The sequence below is a fragment of the Nylanderia fulva genome, unplaced genomic scaffold (genome assembly GCF_048542155.1).
Source record: "Nylanderia fulva isolate GAGA-0341 unplaced genomic scaffold, ASM4854215v1 Scaffold115, whole genome shotgun sequence".
NCBI lineage: Eukaryota > Metazoa > Arthropoda > Insecta > Hymenoptera > Formicidae > Nylanderia > Nylanderia fulva.
This window is the reverse complement of record NW_028189355.1, coordinates 19,799-43,284: the sequence shown is the minus strand read 5'-3', so window position 1 is coordinate 43,284 and position 23,486 is coordinate 19,799. Positions and strand designations below refer to the sequence as shown.

Below are 23,486 nucleotides of genomic sequence, written 5' to 3'. Positions count from 1 at the left end.
TTTTGAAATTCTAACTTAAAAAGACATAAATATAGTGTATTATTACTTACATATGTATATTTAAAAGAATTAAGTGTTAAAATTAATATATTTTATTGTATTTATAAAAAAATATATTGGTCTTCGAAGCTGCCCTATGTTATATTATTCTTAATATCTAAAAATGTACTTATTATTTTCAAAATTTTCGAACGGCACTAGTTTCTGCATAAGATTTACTCAAAATCTATACAAAAAAAATAAGGGGTTGTTTCTGGTCTTGAAAACTGCCGTTTCATATACATATATATACATACACATATTAATTTTTTCTTATTTTGAGTATAAAATCACTTCCCGAACGATTAGAACACTTTATAAATAAAATTTATCTGAGAAATATATATCATAATGCTTTTATGAATATTGAATAAAATATCTTTTAGAAACCGAGAACTCTGATAGAGTGAAATCTTTACTTATTTTTATATTATTATATTTAATAGAAATATCTAAATTCTTGTATTTGACTTACATTGTTTTATCTGTTTGCAGAATCACGAGCCGAATCACCTTAGCTGAGAGTGTATCGGTTGTGATGTTACCTCTTTAAAAGACGGACAAGAACTGACGACGTCAACAAGCGACACTCTTTATGGCCATTTGCGGGATGATATATGAAATACATAAATTTTATGTAAATAGATTCTTAAGATTATTCCCAAGGTACATAACAATCAGTGCCGGATTAACCTAATATGCGGCCCTAAGCAAATTTTAATGGGGGCCTATGTAAGGCGAGGATTTTTTGAAAATTAATTAAACCTATATGATATACCTAACCATCATCCAATAACTTGCGACAAGGAAAGCGTCCGCGTGGTCTCAATCCGCACCGCCACTTCCGAACTCGTGCGCCCGCTCGTCAAGCTCGTTATGCTTCTGGGCGCGGATCGCATTCCGGGCGTAAATAACGCGGACACGCCGTCCGCCGGCACGTAAACATTTCTCGATCACCCCGAACACTGCACTCGATCACTCACTACACAATCATCACATCATCCACCGTAATATTTGTCGCACCTCATTCGTCTCATCCACCACCGCACTCACAATTATCTCATTATCGCCGCGCACTGCACTACACACTCGCCATTTCACATCACCACGTGTTTTCATCGACTCAGCTGATCGTTTCACGTTTCACGCGATCATCACGTGTATCTCGCCGCGCCGGCGCGCGTCTACCCCATCATCGATCGCTATCGACTTGCGATTCCGCGGCCGAAATTCACCAACATGTTGTCACTTCGCGACAAGGCGGGCGAGAATGTTTAAAACGCATAATAGAATATTATACGCATAATAAAATATTATACGCGAATAGAATATTCCAGAATATTCTAGATCGATCGATATTGAAATTCACAACAAATAGTTATATCGTTTTTATATGTTTTTCAAAGAAAAACAACCGCGTCATAAATCGGATCAATCTGTCATCAAAAAACCTATCAAAAATATAATTATTGTGTTCGTTATGGTATTATATGTTTTACACTAAAAAAACTATTTCATCAAATTACTGAAATATATTATTTTGTAAGATTATAAATATAAGAAAGGAACAGAATTTATAAAAAATCAAAGATTTGTCACTTATAAAAAAGAAATTATTGTAAAAAATCTTACTGCTATTTGTAAATCTCTCCACGAGTGCTTCACTGTAGCGTATAACTTTAAACTTTTGTAATAATTGAGAAATACGATAATCAATAAATATCGTAGACATTATATTTGATGTATTGAATCTAAATGCAGATTCATCACTAAAATAAAACCATAAATCGCTTACCAGAGATTGAGCTTTGGCAAGAAAACGAACTGAAAAATAATTTAATAAAAGTAATATTATTAATCTAATAATGTATAATGATATAAAAATACGCTAAATTACTTGATCAAGTTAATTATAAAAATTCATTTATAATTGTATTACATACTATAATGTTTGACAAATATACCCTATAAAAAATTATATTTTCGAATTTTATTAATATAGAATTAAAATGTGTCATAAAGGAGAAAATTTCACCGATGTTATCTAATGTATAATTGATTTATTAGACAAATATGGCAGTAAGTTTATTATGATTATTATAGTAAGAACTAAAGTTTTCTCGAAATGCGTTAAAAAACACTATATATATATATATATATATATATATATATATATATATATATATTTAGTTTATAAAGTGTTCTAATCGCTCGGGAAGTGATTTTATGCCCAAAAATAAGAAAATTAATAGGTATAAAGTCTTTTACGATATATATATATATATATATATATATATATATATATATTACATATATAAATTAATTTTGGCAATTTATAAAGCAATTTTAGTAGATGAGGTTATTGAAAATAAATATAGGATTGACACCAATACACAAATTTCTGGTGAACGATTCACCACATTGGTTCAACTTATCGTAGAAGCCTTTCCCGGAGAACAGGAGAATACCTATTACGTGCCATCAGGAAAAGGAGGGAAAAAATGTGCATCGGGGAAATTGTACGATAAGTACACCGTTTTGAATAAAATCCTTCGAGAAACAAAATTAAGAGTAACCCGACAAGGAAAATATTCAAAATCAGCAGCAAAATCAGGTAAATCGTCCGCATGTGACCAAGACAGTCATAGAGAGATCTATGCTGATTTAATGATAATTATCTCTACATTTAAGTAAGACAAGAAATATTTGCTTGAAAGAAATAATAATTAGGATATTTTTTAATTAAAAACCATATTAAAAACCATAGATCGGAAAGTATAGAAAATAAGTATAAGAAAATTGTGAAAATCTCGACTAAATTAAATAATATATTAACGTTAAATATTGAAATAAGAAAATCGAATAAAAATTGTGCAGTCTATTAAGTATGCGTATTAACGCCTAAAAGAATTTGCAATTATCTATATTAACAGTCATTTTGCGTTCATTAAACAGATTACTATAATAAGGGAAATTCATTAGAACCTACAAAAACCAGTCATAAATATCATTGCGCAAACACAATTTCTCTCATCATTTAAAAACTCGTTTGGGAATTAAAGAGTTGAGCCTCAAAATCGAAACTATATCAGTTTGGAAGCTCGTAAAAAGCTCTTAATTCTGCCACAAAGACTGATTTAATATTTCTCGATTTAATATTTCTCGTTTTAATATTTTTATTTTGAGCCGACGTCGACTCAGCCCTCCCACCCACACACAAAAAGATTTAAATTGCAGCGTAATGCGACTAGCTCAAAATTTTGATTATTCAAATATCGCAGCCTTAAAAGTGCGTAGATCAATTTTATAATGAACACAAACCTTTTGCCTCTGGTACCACCTCTTCCGAAAGATCTTCTGTTAGCACCTCCACGAATGATACCAAAAGCTCGCTCTTTCCGGGTTCTACCAGGCTCGCGACGAATATGTTCAAAGGCTTTCTACCAGGCAATGGGAATTTCTGATACCGCAATGGATCGTGAAAAGCCTCATCTGCTGTGTCTAATAAAAGAAAAATATAAATAAATATCAACATAAATGTAAGCTAAAAAATATATTAAATGCATACTGTGCATAATTATAAAGTATAATTTTTGAGTTATAAATGATTGAAAATAAAAGCTTTTTTGTAAAGTAAGCCTTGTAAAAATAAATTATTAACAAAACTACATTTTTTAGTTATTTTCAGATAAAGTTTACTGTAATAGAATTTTGATTTAAGGCTAGTTACATAGATACATGATTTCAAAAATTGGGAACATTAAAAAAATGATGATCTTTTTCATCATTTTCGCTGAGGAAAAATCGTTTTTGCAAAAATTTCATATAGAAATAAAAATTAATTTAAATTGTATTTCGTTGATAAATTCTTCACACACATACACACATTGCGTTTTTATTTATCTATCTACGCAAATTTTCGATAATATTATATATGTATATTCAAAATTCTGTATATTCAAAATGTTAGTATCCTAATCATAAAAAATCTCTTTTGGATATATATGGCATAATTAAATATTAATTATTACTATAATTTATTTTATCTCAATTTTATTGTTCGTGAATTTAATTTAAAAAGTAATTCAACATTTATATAATTACTCAAAAAAACTATGTTGCATGTAATTAGTTGCCCTTTCCATTTTAATATTCAAATGAATATTTTTAATATTCAAAATTTAACATTCAAATATTCAATTTGAATTTAATATTCTAAATTAATTATTTTCAAGCTACTCTTTGAATTTTATTTTCGCGAAATAAGTTTTTGATTATTTTTCAAATTTATCTGAAGATAAACATATCTTAAAATGAAAAATAATTTTAACTCAACAAGTTATTGATTATAACAATTGTTTTGTAAAATATGAATAAAAAATATTTGAAGTTTTTATATAATTAGTATTTCAAAAAATAATTATTATATGTATGGTAAAATTTTAATTTATTCTTTTAAATATTGAAAAAAATTATTTTAAAGATTTTCGATAAGATTGATTTTATATATAAACTTGTATAAAAAGATATGACAATTATAAGTATGTAGAATAACAGAATTTATAAAAAATTAGAGATTTGTTACTCATAAAAAAAATTAATGTTCAAAATCTTACTGCTATTTTCAAATCTCTTCACGAGCGTGTCACTGTAGCGCATTTCTAAGTGAAGGAGTAATTGGAGAATACGATAATCAATGAATATCGTACACATATCTTTTGTCTGTAGATTAAATGTACGTTTTGTCTCAAGATTATCCCATATATCGTCTACTAGTGATCGAGCCTTGCAAAAAGACCAACTAAAAAATAAGTTAATAAAAGTATCATTAAACTAAAAATAATAGTAAACGTAATGCGCTGAGATTTTTATTTTATTAATCATTCCGCAAACTCTTCGAGAAAGTGTATTATTTATAATACATGCATATATATATATACTGTGTATGATTTTGTACTATGTAATAATAACTCTAAGAGCATTATGATTAAAATTCAGCAAGTTGCATAAATTTGTAATTATATATAACACACAAATAGGTAAATAAATATTTATTAAAAAAATAGATAAATATCAAAATTTTTTAGATTTTTAAAATAGAATATACAAAGGATCAATTAAAATAACACAAACAATTTTAACACAAAATATTCGGGAATTCTTCCCGATTCAGCGACTTTCGGATCTATATTTTTCTCTTGCATTTACTTATTTCCGTAGGGGGGTGAAAGGGTTATTGAAATTAAATCTCAAATATATGAGATTATTTCATATTTTAAATCTTGGCCGTGACCAAGTAAAATTTGGTGCCTTGTGCACAGATACTTAATCCTAACGAAAAATTTAGTTTTGTTAGGATAACGCACTGTCATCCGCGAGTTGGCTCTTATTGCCTGTCTTATATCTTTAAATTTATGATTGTATGAATTTAATATAAAAAAAAAATATAAATAAAATATAAATTAAAAAAAATAAAAACACGATCAACTTACAAAAGGACACTGACAATTTAAATAACATTTATGACAAAATAATAAAGTTTATTTAGTCTCTCGAATTCTGTTCGATTACTTGACACGATGTCTATTTGACACAATGTACTCACTCGCTTACTTCTTAAGATTTTAATTACATTTCGTAAGTATTTATTTAATTTCTTTCTTTTATGATTTTGTATTTTTTTTTATAATTTTGATTAATTTTTCTGTACATGATTATAGATCATTTGAAAAGGACCTAAAATTATAGTCGAAACGTTGTGAAGTGAATTAATAAAATTTGCCAGTATGGTCGAGAGAAGAGAGTTTATTTTTAATTCTATCTGGCGATTCATCACACATCTCTATTGTTAATTTATTCACATTTTAGTCAGCCTACTACTATATAACTTTTTATATCGAATATATTTAATAATAAGGAATCAATGTATGTAAAAATTAAAAGAGTTGTTCCATTTAAAAAATTTAAGATGATATTGATTTTTTTTATGGAAAAAAATATTTTCTAAAGTTTTAGTATGTGCTAATTTGTATGAAAAATATTAATTTTTATTATAAAATTTTGTTATTAATTGTTGGATACTTCTTAAAAATTGTGGAGATAATTTGGACTAAAATGTTATATAAACATAAAAAAATGTTATAAAAACATAAAGGTCCTGTCTTGATAATTACCTGCATTGTATCGACGAATCAAGGAATCATGTACACAATATATTATTTATACAAATTTCATTTGTTGCATTAATATTTTTTTATATAATTGTTCACGGGTGTTTATTTCAACATTGTACACTATCTGTTAAGGTTATTATGTAAATACTAAAGAATCTATGTTTATGTAATATTTTTGATTCAGAATCTTCTCAAATAATCTGTAATGCTGCAAAAGTTAGTCAATAATTGAAACTACAGATGTTAAAAATGATAACAGTCCACAGATTCGTTTAAATAGATCATCATTTTGAACATCTGTAGTTTAAATTATTGATTAACTTTTGTAAATGAATAAGTATATGAAATAAGTATCAGATCACAATATATCAAACATAAATAATAACATTTCAGTTTGATTCAATTAATAAAATTGCGTATATTCTGTTTTGAAAACATTCATAAATTTTTATTTTTTAACTTTTTTCATGAACATCGATGATCTTGAAATTGTTTTGGAAAAAGTATTTAATCGTAAGTGTTTAAAACTGCATGATTCTATTGAAAAAAATAAGGATGATCTTTAAATCTCCTAAGCATTTATTCTATTTGGGAAAAAATGTTCATCTTTACAAAATATTCCTCTCGATACTACACAATTTTTTTTATATCAAGCGTTTCTTCCTATCTTCTAAACTGAAGTTATGGTTGATAAGGGAACCTCTTACATTGTCCAGGCTGAAATAAAAAGCGACTATTACCAATAGATTAAGCATGTCAAAAGACGAAATTGTGCCAAATATTAATTCCCACTGTGTACCGGGATTCGAGTAATCGAGTTCTAAAAACGGTGTTGTGATGGTATATTTTGGGATATTGTTGCGCCTACTTTAGTGACAATTTAGGGAGGAGATTAACATTTAATTTGTTTTGCGGATTCTACTGAAGAAGACCCGAAGTGGGTCGAAACGTTTAGAATTTAATAAATGAGCTTTATTTGAGATCTCATTTCAATTTATTAATTTTGTGCATGACATCCGTACAGGCTCCGATTGCCGTCGATATTTCATTTTTATTGTAACACAATAATTCGAGCCGAGATCAACAGTTTTTATTTTTAATAAACAATTTATACAGTAACTTTATATACACATTATATATATATATATATATATATATATATATATACACACATATACATACATACATACATATGACCCATATGATAACAATGCATTGAAATTATACCTTATTGCTTTATCGTATTTTTGGATAAAATTTTAAAGTTAAAATAATTTTGAAAAAGTATTTAATTACATACATACCATACTGGCCATTATTATTTACAACATCTAGCCATTTAATGGGCAGCTTATCAATTCCGGACGCAAAAAAATTTTTATCTTTTTAATACAAGAATTCTAACACTGCATTTTTAACATTATTTTGAAATTTTTTTTATTTGAAAAATTTTGTAAAGATAAAAACGAGTGATAGTCGAATGGCGCAATGTTGCTAAATTCATGTGCAAACATACATGTCGACAAAGTGCATTTGAGATATTGTATGATCTACGAATTTAAAAAAATTAAACCACCTTAACAGTGCGCCATCCGACTATCACACTCGTTTTTATCTTTACAATATTTTTCGAATGGAAAAATTTTTTAAATAATGGTGTTAATAATGCAGTGTTAGAATTCTTGTATTAAAAAAATAAAAATAATCTTGCGCCTGGAATTGATAAGCTGCCCATTAAATAGCTACACGTTGTAAATAATAATGGCCAGTATGGTATGTATGTAATTAAATTCTTTTTCAAAATTATTTTAACTTTAATGTCATCTAAAAATATGACAAAACAATAAAGTATAATTTCAATACATTGTTATCATGTGGGTCACGTATGTATGTGTATATATACATATATATACATATATATATATATATATATATATATATATATAAAGTTATTGTATAAATTGTTTATTGTCACTAAAGTAGGCGCAACAATACTCCAAAATGTACCATCACAGCACCGTTTTTGCAACTTGATTACTCGAATCCTGGTACACAGTGGGAATTAATATTTGGCACAGTTTCATCTTTAGACATGCCTAACCTATTGGTAATAGTCGCTTTTTATTTCAGCCTAAACAATGTAAGACGTTCCCTTGTGAGTCTTAAGTAGTACATTCTACTATATATGTGTGTGTGTATATATATATATATATATATATATATATGGTATATATTATTTTCTCATTTAAAAAGGAAGAGATTATTATGAATGCAAAAGCAAAATCAAATATTCTTAAAGCTTTTTACACTCGTTTTGAATTATCCTATATATTGTAGTCTTATAATTTTCGTACAATATTTTATTAGTATAACAAAATATTATATTATTTTTTATAAATTTATAAAATATAACTGTTTATTATTTATTTAACATTAATATTTATTATTTTATTTTCAGGTATGGAGTAAAAACGCGGACTTATTTCTAATAATATTCAATTATAATATTATATTAAGTATTATATAAGAAATTAAGTATTATAGTTGTAATTGTATATATATATATATATATATATATATATATATATATAATATTACATGTTTGTATTTATATTACTTGTATTTGTTTTATATTTTTTCCTGTTATACTTTTCCGTATTTGTATAAATTATTAATATAGATTTTGTACATAAATTGTAAATAATTTAATATATACTTTAATAAAATGATGATGATGATGACAATGATGATGATGACAATAATGATGATGATGACAATGATGATGATGATGATAATGATGATGATGATGATGATGATAATGACAATGATGATGATGATTTTTTATAGATTTGCGTTTAAACTTCTAAAAATTCAATTTCAATCATTTTAATTTGTAATTTTAATAATTTAAATTTGCATAATTTAATTTATTTGTTTAAGTTCTAATAGACAATATTTATTTTATAAATTGCATTTTAACATAGTATTTCTATTTATTCCTTCGTACATATTTTTATTAAAAATCTAAAAAATTTTAGTAGTTCAGTAGTTTGTTTAAATTTTAATAATTAATGTAATTTTGTTTTTATTAGTGTAGTATATTAATATTATTTTTGTCGTTTAAAATTTTAAAAATTAAATTTTGAATTGTATATTTAAATTTTTATATGTTTAAAGTTTAATAGTTAATATATATTTATGTATTTTAATTAACAAAGAATTACACTTACATATTTTTTTGTATATATTTATATTTGTAAAGTGTAAAAGATTAAATTTTAGTTGTGTGAATTTTAATAGTATAATACATACATATATTTGACGGGAATTATAATACGTGTGTATGCATATTTTTTAATTAGCGTATCTGTGTTAATTAGTATATTTATTAATATATTATTAATACTTTTATAAAAATGCTGAGATGTAAAATACAGCGTATTATAGAAGAAGAAGAAGAATTTCAACGACGACGTTGTGAAAGAAAAGCAGAAAATCAACATCGTCGTCGTCAGATTGCAAAAGTAATAAATAATATACCAAAATCAGTTGATAATAAAAATCATACTATTTGTATTGCTGGTACAATACGTGATAATCGTGTAATAGAATTAGATGATAATGTTGAAAAACAATCATCAAATAATATAATATTACACGAACAAATTGTTTGTACTTCTGGTACAATACGTGATAATCATGTAATAGAATTGGATAATAAAGTTATAGAACAAAATTCGGGAAATACTGTATCAGTATGCCAGGAACGTTTTGCAGAATGGCAATCTCGTTATCGATCACGACAAAAAAATCAACCTTGTTTAAATAATACTATGTCAGTAAATAATGTTGTTGAATATTATATTGGTTCTATGAATGTGTTTTGCGTTCATTGCAATGCAAAGCATTTTGTATCTGAAAAAATATCTAATAGAGGAAATTTATTTTATGATTGTTGTAATCATGGTGCAATGTATTTGCAACCAATGCCAGAACTTCCTCAATTTCTTCATTCTTTATTTGACGGAAGTCATGTAAAATCTAATAGTTTTTTTCAACATATTCGTAGTTATAATAGTTCATTTTCATTTGCTTCGTTTAATGCAAATTTGGTTAATTTGCAAGGAAGACGTCCTGGTCCATATTGTTTTAAAATACAAGGACAAATTTATTATCAAATTAATACAGCATTGTATGCGGCGCAAAATGAAAGTCCCACTTATGGCCAACTTTTCATTGTGGATTCAAATGAAGCGATTAATCATCGTCTTAGTCAAAATTCGTGTTTAGATTTTGAAATTGTACAAAACCTTGAACATATAATGCGGGAATTTATCAAATGATGGGTGAAGAATTAGAAAATCAACGATGTTTAGAAATGGAATCTGGTGAATTATTACCGGAATTACAATTATTATTTACTTTAAAACCAGGTATGGATCGACGTCGATATAATGCTCAAAGAACTAATGAAGTTGCTGCTGTTTTTTGCACAACTGCTGATAGAGAAATTCCAGAATCATACGTTACAATACGTAATAGAAGTACTTAAATTTTACAAAAAGTTAGTATTATGGATCCAAATGTTGAGCCATGGATATATCCATTGTTTTATCCATATGGTACTTCAGGATGGCATCGCGATTTAACAAAATTAAATAGTCATAGACGAATAACTAGAGGACAGTATATTAAATATCGTATGGCTATCCGTGATGAATTTAATGGTTTTTTATTAGGACGTCGCTTATTTCAGCAATGGCTTGTAGATAGTTATGTAAAAATGGAAAAAGATAAAATTGATTACTGTAAAAATCATCAAAAAGAATTACGTACCGAAACATATCAAGGTTTAAGAGATTATTTACAAACTACAGCGAATAACTTAAATGGACGTATTGGAAAAATGGTTATACTTCCTTCCACATTTATTGGGTCGCCGCGTAATATGTTGTAAAATTATCAAGATGCAATGGCAATTGTTAGTAAATTTGGTAAGCCAGATCTTTTTATCACAATGACTTGCAATCCAAAATGGCGTGAAATTGAGGAAAATCTATTGCCTGGTCAACAAGCTTCTGATAGACCTGATATTTGTGCTCGTATTTTTAATATTAAAAAAGATTATTTAATTGATTTAATCGTTAAGCAAAAATTTTTTGGTGAAGTAGCAGCGTTTGTGTATGTCATTGAATTTCAAAAACGTGGTTTGCCACATATTCATATGTTAATTACTTTAAAATATAATTTTAAAATAACAACTCCACACACAAATTGTTGATAAATACATTTCTGCTGAAATTCCTGATCCATGTGAAAATCGTATTTTACATGATATAATCATGAAACATATGATTCATGGACCTTGTGGTGATTGGTGTTTGGTACATGGACGTTGTTCGAAACACTATCCGAAATCTTTTCTTGAAGAAACTAAAATGGATGAAGATGCTTATCCTTATTATCGTCGACGAAATAATGATAGTGTCACGTACCGACAAATTTTCATCGCTCTCGGTTAGATTTATCTTAACTCAAACTAACATCCGATACGCGGGATCGCTAGAATTTGCTTATCGTCACGTATTGACAAATTTTCATCGCTCTCAGATCCTAAACTAACATCCGATATGCAGGATCGCCAGAGTTGTTTATAAACCTTATAAACAAACCTTATAAACAAAATCTTATAAACAAACCGAGATAAGGGGCCTCCCTCCTTCAAAATTCATAGATGGAGGTGGTAAAATTTCGAGTATAAATAGGGCTAGAAAAACGCTGTGCATCGCAGTTGAAATCTTAACGAAACCTTTGTCGTAACTATAGTTCTCCGCGAACTTCGACTGTCATCCTTCGTTTCCTTATTCTTACGACTAATCCAGTACTTTAGACTTATAATTTTGTAACCACTCATAGAATAAAAGGTAATTGATAATACCACAATAAGCTCAGTTATTTGGCATCTGATCCGAGTAAAATTTACATATAACGTAGGACATCTCCGAGAGCGGGGAACGGCCTTTTCGCTGACAAAGAGTGTAGCGAATTGGTAACCGGCGCTGCCGAAGAGTGTAGCGCCTACGAACACTGCTCTTGGTGTATGAAATTATTTACCATAACTCTCAAATCGAGCTTACCCCTTTCGCTGCCGAAGAGCGTAGCGAATCGGACTGGTCGCTGCCTTGCGTAGCGACCTTAAGTTCATTTTGGGAGCTTCCGTCGTATTTTAACATTCTCATGAAGAAAAGGGCAGGTAAACGAGTACAGCTCAAACGGCTCAGATACTAGATAAAACAAGCGATTGATTTGCGACAAGATTTCTTTCACCTCTCGCAAAAACTCCAACATTTAGAAGCAAACACCCAAATTGACAAACCTCCTACTATCCCTTACCAACTAACTCCTATTAACGTCGAGCCTGACTATCCCGACTATCGCCGCATTAACAAAACTGATCCGCGTTATAAAGTTTATAAACTAACAATAAGATTCCTGTTCGGGACTGAAAACTAAATACACACAACCCGTCCAACTCCCGGGTAAAGTATTTAAATATATTGACCCAAAAACGGACGAACGAAAACGTAACAATAGAAATTTTGAACGCCCTGGCCGATATATAGTTAATAATCGTTATGTTGTTCCATATTGCCCTATTTTATCGATTATATTTAATTGTCATATTAACGTTGAGGTAGTTTCAAGTATTAAATCTATTTTAATTATTTGTTAAATATTTGTATAAATATATTTATAAAGGACACGATGTTGCTGCTCTAACCATTGAACCAATAACAGAAAATGTAATTATTGATCATGATGAGATACATAATTATATTGAAGTTCGTTATGTTGGACCTGTAGAAGCCAGTTGGCGTATTCTTGGTAAGAAATTACAAGATAAAAGTCATTCTATAATGCGTTTGCCAGTCCATCTTCCTAATGAACAAAATATTATAATTGAAAATGAAAACATTGACGACATAATGACTTCTGTTTTAAATCAACTGACTATGTTAATAGATTATTTCTCATTAAACTTTTGAGATAAAGAAGCAAGACAGTATTTATATATAGAAATTCCACGCTATTATACATTTAAAAAAGAAACAATTAATGGCAGAAATGTATCGCATTGGGTTAAACGTAAAAGTCATTATAATTGTTTAGGGCGAATATATTCCGTTAGTCCAGCACAAACAGAATTATATCATTTACGATTATTATTACTCACAGTAAAGGGTGCTACAAGTTTTAATGATTTGAGAACTGTAAATAGAGAATTTTATCAATCATTTTCAGCGGCTTGTTTGACGTTAGGTTTAATCAAAGATGATGATGAATGGAAACGAGCTATGAAGCTGGTGGATGGATGATGCCTCGACAACTTCGTAGATTATTTGTACGCATATTATTACATTGTCAACCATTACATCCTAAAGAGTTGTGGGAAAATTTTAAAGAAGCAATGTCTGAGGATTACGTTCGACATTTTGGTATGTTACAAGAACAAAATAAAGCTTACGCGCAAATTAATAGTATGCTTCGTGCTGAAGGTAAAAGTTTTGCTGATTTCTCACAAATGAAACAGTTAATAGAAAATAGTGCAGAGGAGGATTATATGACACTTGAAGAAGCTATAGAAATAGGCACCAAGCAATACCAACAATTAAATGAGAAGCAGAAAGAGATAGTTGATCTTTTATTAAATAGATTAGATAATAATAATAATAATCATAATAATTGTTTTTATATTGATGGTCCGGGTGGATCAGGTAAAACATTTATATACACAACTATTTATCATTTAGCTAGAATTAGAAAGAAACGCGTGTGCACAATGGCTTTTACAGGTATTGCAGCGACATTATTACCTACTGGAAAAACAGTTCATAAGACATTTAAACTACCGGTGCCATTATTTGCTGATTCATCATCTGCCATTAAAATACAAACTAAAGAAGCTCAATATTTGAAAGAAACTGATATTTATATTTGGGATAAAGCACCAATGACACCACGATATGCTTTAGAGATTATGGATAGAACATTGCGTGATATTATGAATAATGATTTTCCTTTTGGCGGAAAAATTGTTTTATTAGGTGGTGATTTTAGACAACTTTTGCCACTAAAAGTACATGCTACTCGAAGTGAAATTGTGAATCTATCTATTAAATTTAGTTCTACTTGGAGATATTTTGTAAAATTTTTTTAACACAAAATATGCGAGTTCTTCCAGAAGAAATTGAATTTGAAGTTTTTATTAAATATGGGAGATGGCGTATTAAATGATTTCAATGATAACATACAAATTCCTGAATGTTGTGTAGCACCTATTGATGCTGATATTGTGGAAGATATATATGGTGAATTAATTAAAAAAAAAAGAGTTTGTTGAAGTAGCTAAATGTGCGATACTTTCTGCAAAAAATGTTGATGTAGACGAAATAAATCAAAAAGTTGTTGAATTATTAGATGTAACTGGTGAACAAATTTATACAAGTATAGACAGTGCTGTAAATGATGACAATGGTGACATTGGTGAAGCTTTGTTACCGGAATATTTGAATAGTTTATCTCCATCATCTCTTCCTCCTCATGAATTGCGTTTAAGGCCAAATTGTATCATTATGCTGATTAGAAATCTTAGTATCAATGAAGGTCTTTGTAATGGTACTAGATTAATGATTATAGAGCTTGCAGATCATTTATTAAAGTGTAAGATTTTAATAGGTGACAAAGCAGGAGATATTGTTTTTTTGAATCGTATAACATTATATTGTGAAAATGTATATCCCTTTACTTTTTCTAGAAGACAATTTCCGATAAAATTAGCTTTTGCTATGACAATTAACAAATCACAAGGACAAACGTTTGATAGAATTAGTCTAGATCTTCGTAAAGATGTTTTTAATCATGGGCAACTTTGTTGCTTTTTCGCGAGTTCGTTCTTGGCAAGCGTTAAAAGTTTACCTTGGTAATCAACATAATAATAGATACGTAAAAAATTATGTATATAAGGAAATATTTATTTAACTTTCTACTTTTTAAATCTGATTAATAATAATTTATGTTAAAATAATAGTAATAATTTATTTAATTTATTCTAAAAATAAAATTTTCTATCTTAAGAACATAACAACTAATAAAAAATTAGAAAAATCATATAATTAAAATACTTATGCAAAAAAAAAGATAATTGTGCAATTGTGTAAATAATATAAATGAACGATAAGATATTATTAGTACTGTCTTATACATATATAGTACTGTTTTATATATTACTTTCAATTTTGTGATATCTGACAAAACTGTTTACAAGAGATGTTCTATACCTATATTCTTTATCCATTACAATGCATCTTCTTTTTAGAAAGTTGCGAATTCTCGAAAATTTGAAGTCTATGTCGAATTATTTGATAAGCATATGTAACTCTGTAAGAAGAAACTATCAAGCGTGCATTGTAATAAAAGGAGGACATATAGAACGTCTTCTGTAAATATAGGTTTGTAAACACAGAGGTAAACCTTCATTTGCGACACGTAAAAAATAATTAATCATGATAGTAATATATAAAATTATTTTATCTCTGAAACAATTAGGTTTTCAATCTATTTTTATTAAATGTTACTTTTTTCAACTCAGTATTATATGTATTATCTACCATATAAATTTCTGAATGTTTTTTTAACACCCTGTATATATACAAAGAAGATTTTGATAGATATTATAAAATTTCGAGGAAAGAAAGAAATTGGTGGTATTGACCTTTTTTTAAAAAACGATTTTCAAAGTCATTTAAAGATTATTTATGTTTTCTTAAATGGAACTACATTAATTTTTTTTATATGATTCGATTTCTCGCAATATTCACTATAAATAAAAGTTATAAAGGTAAAATGGCCAAAATAGTATATGAGATAATGTAGTTTACGAAATATTTTATACTTTACTTTAACATAATCTTACATAAACTATGGAATATCTCATAAAATATTTTCTGATGATCTTATTTTAATATTTTATATGTATACAAAATAATAAAAAGAATCGCTTGATGTAAAGAAAACAGTTTTTTTAAGAAAAAAAGGACTGTTCAAGCAGCAGCTACATACTTTATCTTAAAAACAACTAATGTGTATTTTCTTTGCATGAATTGATTTATTTCATTTTGTGTATAAATATATTAAAGTAAAATCGATAAAAAATGAATATTTTATTAAATATTTCATAGTTTATGTAAAATTGTGTCCTATAAATACATAAAATATCCCCCAAAAATATAAAATAAATATTGAAAATGTTTAATCGATTCTTTAGATCCGGTGGATTTTAATGCAGAGCCACGTAAAACGTGTGAATGCATCCACAATGAGCAATATGTGCTTGAAACTTTGAGGTGTTTCAACGATTGGATCAAAATGATCCGCATGTAAAATCTGAAAAGGAACGGAAGGATTATCTGTGATTTGCATTTCTCTTTCTCTTGAATTAAAAAAAAAATTGATCTTCAAATAACTTTGAAAATTGCCGTTTAGGAAAAAATTAGTAACGCCAAAATTTATTTTTTCTATAAAATCTTACAACTTTTGTCTAAATTTTTTTTCGTACTTGGCTTAATTTTAAAGATATTTGCTTGCAAAAATTAAAATAAATCACTCTGTATGTGTAAAATGTTTAAAGTCTGAAAATAGTTGAATATTTCATAAACAATGCATTTAAAAAAATATTTTAAATAAAAATTGTAGCATTTAAAAATATCTATACAGATCTTATAATTTTGACTTTGAATAATACTGCCAACATCAAGAGCATCTTGAATTTTTTAAATAAATTACCATATTTTTTTAATATAAATCGATTCTTTACTATATTCTGTTTAAAAAGTTATAAAAAGATATTTCAAAAATGAATATTTTACGAGATTTATATATTTTATAATTTATGTAAGATTATATATCTAATAAAAATATAAAATATCTAAACTATTCATTTTTTTATCATAGTACTATCCTTATAATTTTTTATACAAAATATAGCGAAGAATCGATTTATATAAAAAAATATGGAGGTTTTATTTAAAAAATTTAAATTAATCTTGTTCTCTTTGAATTCGGCAATCCCATCCAAGGTCAAAGTAGTAAATAAATATTTAAACCCTATAATATTTTTGTCTGAAATATTTTTTTCTAAAATGTATTATCTATATGATATATGCGACTGTTTCTAGATTTTTAAAATGCTCTATACAGGGTGTGCCAAAAGTCTGAATACGGTTGAATATTTCCTATACAATGCATATTAGAAAAAAATGTTTTAAATAAAAGTTGTATAGCTTAAAAAAATGTATTAACTAAGATGGTATTCATTTGATCTTGGGATGATCTTGTAAAACACAATCCTCGTCAACATAAAAATTTTAAATGGAAATCTCCAATTTTTATTACATATTCTTGTAGCTTAACTCGAGAATTTTCCAAAACACTATAATAAAATATTTTTCTCTTATGTACTTTTCGACTTATAAAGGATTGAAGTTGACAATTTTTTTACATAAAATGTAAACTATCTTGCAAAATATTCAGTTTTCGGTAATCATATCTTAATATTTTTATGCCACGCATAATGAGACGAATCAATTGGTGTAAACAAAAGACATAGTTTCTTTAAAAAAGATATATGTAATTTGCAACATATTTTTTTAAAAGCAACTATGTGTTTTCTTTACATTAATAGATTGGTCTCATTATGCGGGGCATAAAAATAGTAAGGTATGATTACCGAAAACTGAATATTTTGCAAGATATTTTACATTTTATGTCAGAAAGTTGTCAACTTCAAACCTTTATAAGTAGAAAAGTACGTAAGAGAAAAATATTTTATTACAGTGTTTTGAAAAGCTCTCGAGTTAAGCTACAAGAATATGTAATAAAAATTGGAGATTTCCATTTAAAATTTTTATGTTGACAAGGATTGTTTTTCAAGGTCATCCCAAGGTCAAATGAATACCATCTCAGTTAATATATTTTTTAAGCCATACAACTTTTATTTAAAACATTTTTTTCTAAATATAAATTTAAAACGTAAGACAGACAATAAGAGCCAATCGCGGAAGACAGTGCGTTATCCTAACGATACTAAATTTTTTCGTTAGAATTAAATATCTGTGCACAGGGCACCAAATTTTACTTGGTCACGGCCAAGATTTTAAATATGAAATAATCTCATTTTTGAGATTTAATTTCAATAATCCCATTAACCCCCCTACGGAAATAAATAAATGCAAGAGAAAAATATAGATCCGAAAGTCGCTGAATCGGGAATCGAACCCGAGAATTTTTTTCTAATATGCATTGTATAGGAAATATTTAACCGTATCCAGACTTTTGACACATCCTTTATATACATATATGTACAGGGTATATATTCAGCGTAACGTTTGTACAATTTTTAAGACGTTCTGATGATTAAAACAAATTATATAGTGAAAATTAATGCGTTTTATATTAGCTATCGCAGCAGTAACTTGAAAAGAATTTATAAAAACAATGACATCTTGAATTTTTAAATAGAACTGTTCTATTTTTTTTAAATATAAATTAATTCCTCATAAATTTTTGTATAAAAAATTATAAGAGTAGAAATGTCCAAAAGTGAATAATTTACGAAATATTTTATACTTTAAAATGACACATAATCTTACATAAACAATAAAAAATCTCATAAAATATTTATTTTCTGATGATCTTCTCTTTAAATATTTTATTGCATTAATAGAGAATCAATATGTGTAAAGTGTAAAGCATAGCATACGTAAAATGGATTAATTTTTATAATATAATTTGTTTAAATTGTTCAAAAATGTTTCAAAAACCGTTACACTGAATACTTTATATAACGTTTTTTAATACAAATAAATTTTTTAAGCTTAAAAAACTTGACTACGACGTAACTAGCAATTTTATTTGATTATTTCACGACGTTTCGACCATTTGGTTGTGGTCCTTTTCAAGTGAAATTTCTACAACATAATGTTACACAATATTTTGAAAAGGACCACAACCAAATGGTCGAAACGTCGTGAAATAATCAAATAAAATTGCTAGTTACGTCGTAGTCAAGTTTTTTAAGCTTATTTTCACCACTAGCGACAAATATTAATTTTGGATTAATATTAATTTTAATTGATCGTATTTTTGCTCTTGGACTGAAATATGAAGCACGTACGGAAGGTTTGTTTTTTCCAACACATCTCTGAACAATATAACAACGAGACCGCCTATTTGTTTAAGTCATGGATTAAATGCAAGAAGAATTTTTATGCTTGTAACCATCAACTAAAATTTTTACTCCGATGTCGAAGATATGACATTGTGCCGTCACACATCAAGAACCTAAAGACTGAAATTAGTTTTCACAGTGCCTATGCGAAACGAAGGTTTAAAACTATAGTTAAAAATAATCAAGTTAGATTGTTGAATTTGGAGATTAAAGATTTGAACACAAACCTAAATTTCATTCGGTGTAAGATCTCTAATATAGTGAAAAAATTGTTTGATTCTTTGCCTAATAACGTGGTAAATCGGTTTTTTTGTTTAAGTAAACAACGACTAAATAACTTTAATTATAGAATAAAAAGTAGAATGATAAAAAAGTTTGATAGGATAAAACAGAAATATATGATATTGTCAAATCCGTTGGAAAACATCGATAATTCCAACTGGTTAATAAATATCAGCTCTAAAGTGTTACCTGATACTGTATCTAAACTCTTAAGTTTAGGCGACACGTTTGCCTTGCCGATTCATTGCTCAAATAAGAACGATCGACTAAATTATACTGTTGAAGTGATAAAGAATTTTGAATCGAATTGTCGTTATGTTCCTGAGGATGCTTTGGAAACAACTAGAATATCCATTGCCAATTCACTACAAAAATTTCTATCTAAAAGTAAACATATCAATTATAGTGACAGATTTATTCAGGATGCGTTTAATATTTCTAATAAATATTTGCAGAATAATAAGGATTTAATTGTTACCAAAGCTGACAAAGGACAAGTGACAGTGGTTATGAATAGAAATGATTACGTGACTAATGGAATTATTGTTAAGTGATTCGATGACATACAAAAAATTAAGTAAAAATCCGATTACACGTCTGACGAACAAACTTCATACGTTGGTAAAGTCATGGCATAATAATGAGATCATTGATGATCAAACATATAAATTTCTGAATTGCACAAATGGTAATTTACCACGGTGTTATGGGCTCCCAAAGATCCATAAGAGCGGGTATCCGTTGAGAATCATTGTGTCATCGTTAGGCAGTCCCTTTTATAATATTGCCAGCTACATTCATGAGATATTAGTTAAGTCTGTTAAGAAACCGGATTCAAATGTTAAAGATGTTTGGACTTTTGTGAATACTATTAAAAATACAAGGGTTAATGACGATGACGTAATGATTTCCTTAGATGTTTGTTCGTTGTTTACAAATATTCCAAAAGATTTAGTTTTTTCTGCAGTTGAAAGTCGTTGGAGTGACATAAGTCTAAAAACTAAATTTAATTTGCAACAGTTTCTATACGCTATTGATGTAATACTTACTTCAACTAGTTTTCAATTTAACGAGCAGTATTATGAACAGATCTATGGAAGCCCTATGGGATCCCCTCTATCACCGATATTAGCTGACTTAGTAATGGATGACTTGGAAACAAATTGTTTAAATTCTTTAAGTTTTAAAGTTCAGACTTTTTATAGATATGTGGACGACATTTTTGTTATTTTACCTAGTTCTAAAATAAATGAAATTTTAAGTACATTTAATAACTACCATGAACGTTTAAAATTTACACATGAAATAGAGACCAATTCTTCTATTAATTTTTTAAATTCTACAGTTATCCACAATGGGAATAAATTAACAACTAATTGGTTTAGGAAACCTACATGTTCTGGCAGATACATCAATTTTCTTTCGAGTCATCCTATTAAGTACAAAATTAATACGATTTACAATTTAGTAGACCATGCAATTTTACTTTCTAATGAACAATTTCATAATACGAATATTGAGATTGTAAAGGACATTTTAATTAATAATTGTTTTCCGGATCATATTATTAATAAGTATGTAAATAAAAGAATTAATGTACTGAATAACAACAAGAATGGTAACGGTCACAATGCGGATAATAACGACAGTTTGAGTAATGATTTAGATAATAACGTTAATGTGAATTCGGCTCAAGATAAGAATTATGTAATTCCAATCCCATACGTTAAAGACGTTAGCGACAGTATTGAAAGGTCACTTAATAATGCTAACATAAATGTCGTTTATAGTTTGCCAAAAAAGTTGAATAGGCTGATAAAACGAGGTAAAGATTTAATAACCAATGATATTAAAACAAATGTAGTTTACAAGATTAATTGTGAAAATTGTAATGCATCATACATTGGATAAACAAAAAGACATTTATGCACTAGAGTGAAGGAACATGCCAGCAATATTAAATTATATGAGTCTAATCATTCGGTTTTGAGCAAACACAGATGTGATTTTGGGCATAACTTTGATTGGAAATCACCGACAATTTTACATAATGAGAAACATGTAAGAAAGAGAGAGATTGCTGAAATGTTCTTCATAAAGAAGCATGACAATACAGTTAACCTACAGAAAGACACCGAGAATTTGACAAACATTTACGACAAAATAATAAAGATTGTTTAGTGGCGCGTTTCAAATTTAGTCGTTGACGAAACATCATAACGATGAGATGTGTTCCTCTTTTAACTTGTAACTTTTAACATCATAACGATGGGACGTGTTCCTCTTTTAACGTTTAACTTTCGATTTCAAATAACACCAGTGTGATGTTACGTTAACCTCGGTTTAATTGATAGGTATGTTTATAAAATTTATTTATTTTATTAATTTAACACTTAAATGAGTTTTCGTATGTTAAAAAATATTGTGTAACATTATGTTGTAGAAATTTTACTTGAAAAGGACCACAACCAAATGGTCGAAACGTCGTGAAATAATCAAATAAAATTGCTAGTTACATCGTAGTCAAGTTTTTTAAATTAAGAGTTTTAACAAGGCTCTGTAATATAAATATAAATTTAAAGATATAAGACAGGCAGTAAGAGCCAACTCGCGGATGACAGTGCGTTATCCTAACGAAACTAAATTTTTCGTTAGGATTAAGTGTCTGTGCACAAGGCACCAAATATTTTACTTGGTCACGGCCAAGATTTAAAATATGAAATAATCTCATATTTGAGATTTAATTTCAATAACCCTTTCACCCCCCTACAGAAATAAGTAAATGCAAGAGAAAAATATAGATCCGAAAAAGGTGTTATGTTCGTTGACAAAAAAGTAAGTTAATACTATTTATTAAAAATCTAAATGTATTGTAATATTTGAGCGGATATATTAATTTGTTCACAGTGTCGTTACATAATATAACAGCATCTGACGCTCTAACTCATGCCAACAATCATGAATTTTGTACTGCGTTCGTCATATAATCTTATAATTGTTGTATTTATTTATGATGTCGAAATGACTAAATTAATTTTTTAACATATTATTAGGATATTGAGAAAGACTGTCGTACAGTCGAAACGTTTATCGTAACTTTTGTATAGTATGACGTAAATTAATAAATAAAAATTTTTCAATTATTAGCATATAAGCTCGTTAAGTTGGCCTTTTATTATATCACATATTTTAATTGTATACGAGCCGAAGTTTAATTTATAAAATATATATATAAAAATTAATATTCTTATATCATGATAATATATGCAATAATTACAATAAATGTGAGATATTAAAATCAATGATGGAATAATATAAATATAAAATAAAATACGCGAGACGTTTCGACACTAACTTGTGTCTGATTTTTCAGTCGCTTTTTTCTTCAATTTCTAATGTAGTATTTTTTCCATTCGAAATTCTTTCTTCCTTCATTGTCCATGAGTTAAAATGTGTTTTGATGTGGTCGTTTATATATAAAATCAAATAGTTTAATTTCTAATAATTAAATTTAAAAGAATATTTTATAATTTAATTTAATTTAAAATTTAATTGAAACATAATTTCTATAGTTTTATTAAAAGACAGTTTGGCATTTTTTTTAGTTGAATCTGAAGAAATTCTCCATTTTTCATACTTTCTAAAAAGTATACGTTACATACATATATAATATATAAATATAATTTATTTTTTTAATATATTTTTCT

The 23,486-nt window shown here is 27.6% G+C and overlaps 2 protein-coding genes across 2 annotated transcripts in view; one reads left to right on the top strand and one right to left on the bottom strand.

The window, feature by feature from the left end:
• Window positions 1-12,445, bottom strand: part of LOC146724812 (uncharacterized) — a 62,816-nt gene extending 50,371 nt beyond the window's left edge. Inside the window, exons 1-3 of the mRNA XM_085489317.1 lie at window positions 12,350-12,445; window positions 11,757-11,871; window positions 3,361-3,540 (exon numbers count right to left, since the gene is read on the bottom strand). Coding sequence (XP_085345443.1) covers window positions 3,361-3,540; window positions 11,757-11,871; window positions 12,350-12,445 — 391 coding nt within the window. The remainder of the gene's footprint in view (window positions 1-3,360; window positions 3,541-11,756; window positions 11,872-12,349) is intronic.
• A 1,235-nt stretch (window positions 12,446-13,680) lies between these two features.
• Window positions 13,681-16,652, top strand: LOC146724811 (uncharacterized). The gene is made up of 5 exons (XM_085489314.1): window positions 13,681-13,768; window positions 14,066-14,349; window positions 14,455-14,581; window positions 14,691-14,933; window positions 16,537-16,652. The coding sequence occupies exons 1-5, from the start codon at window positions 13,681-13,683 to the stop codon at window positions 16,650-16,652; spliced, it is 858 nt and encodes a 285-aa protein (XP_085345440.1).
• Window positions 16,653-23,486: the final 6,834 nt, after the last annotated feature.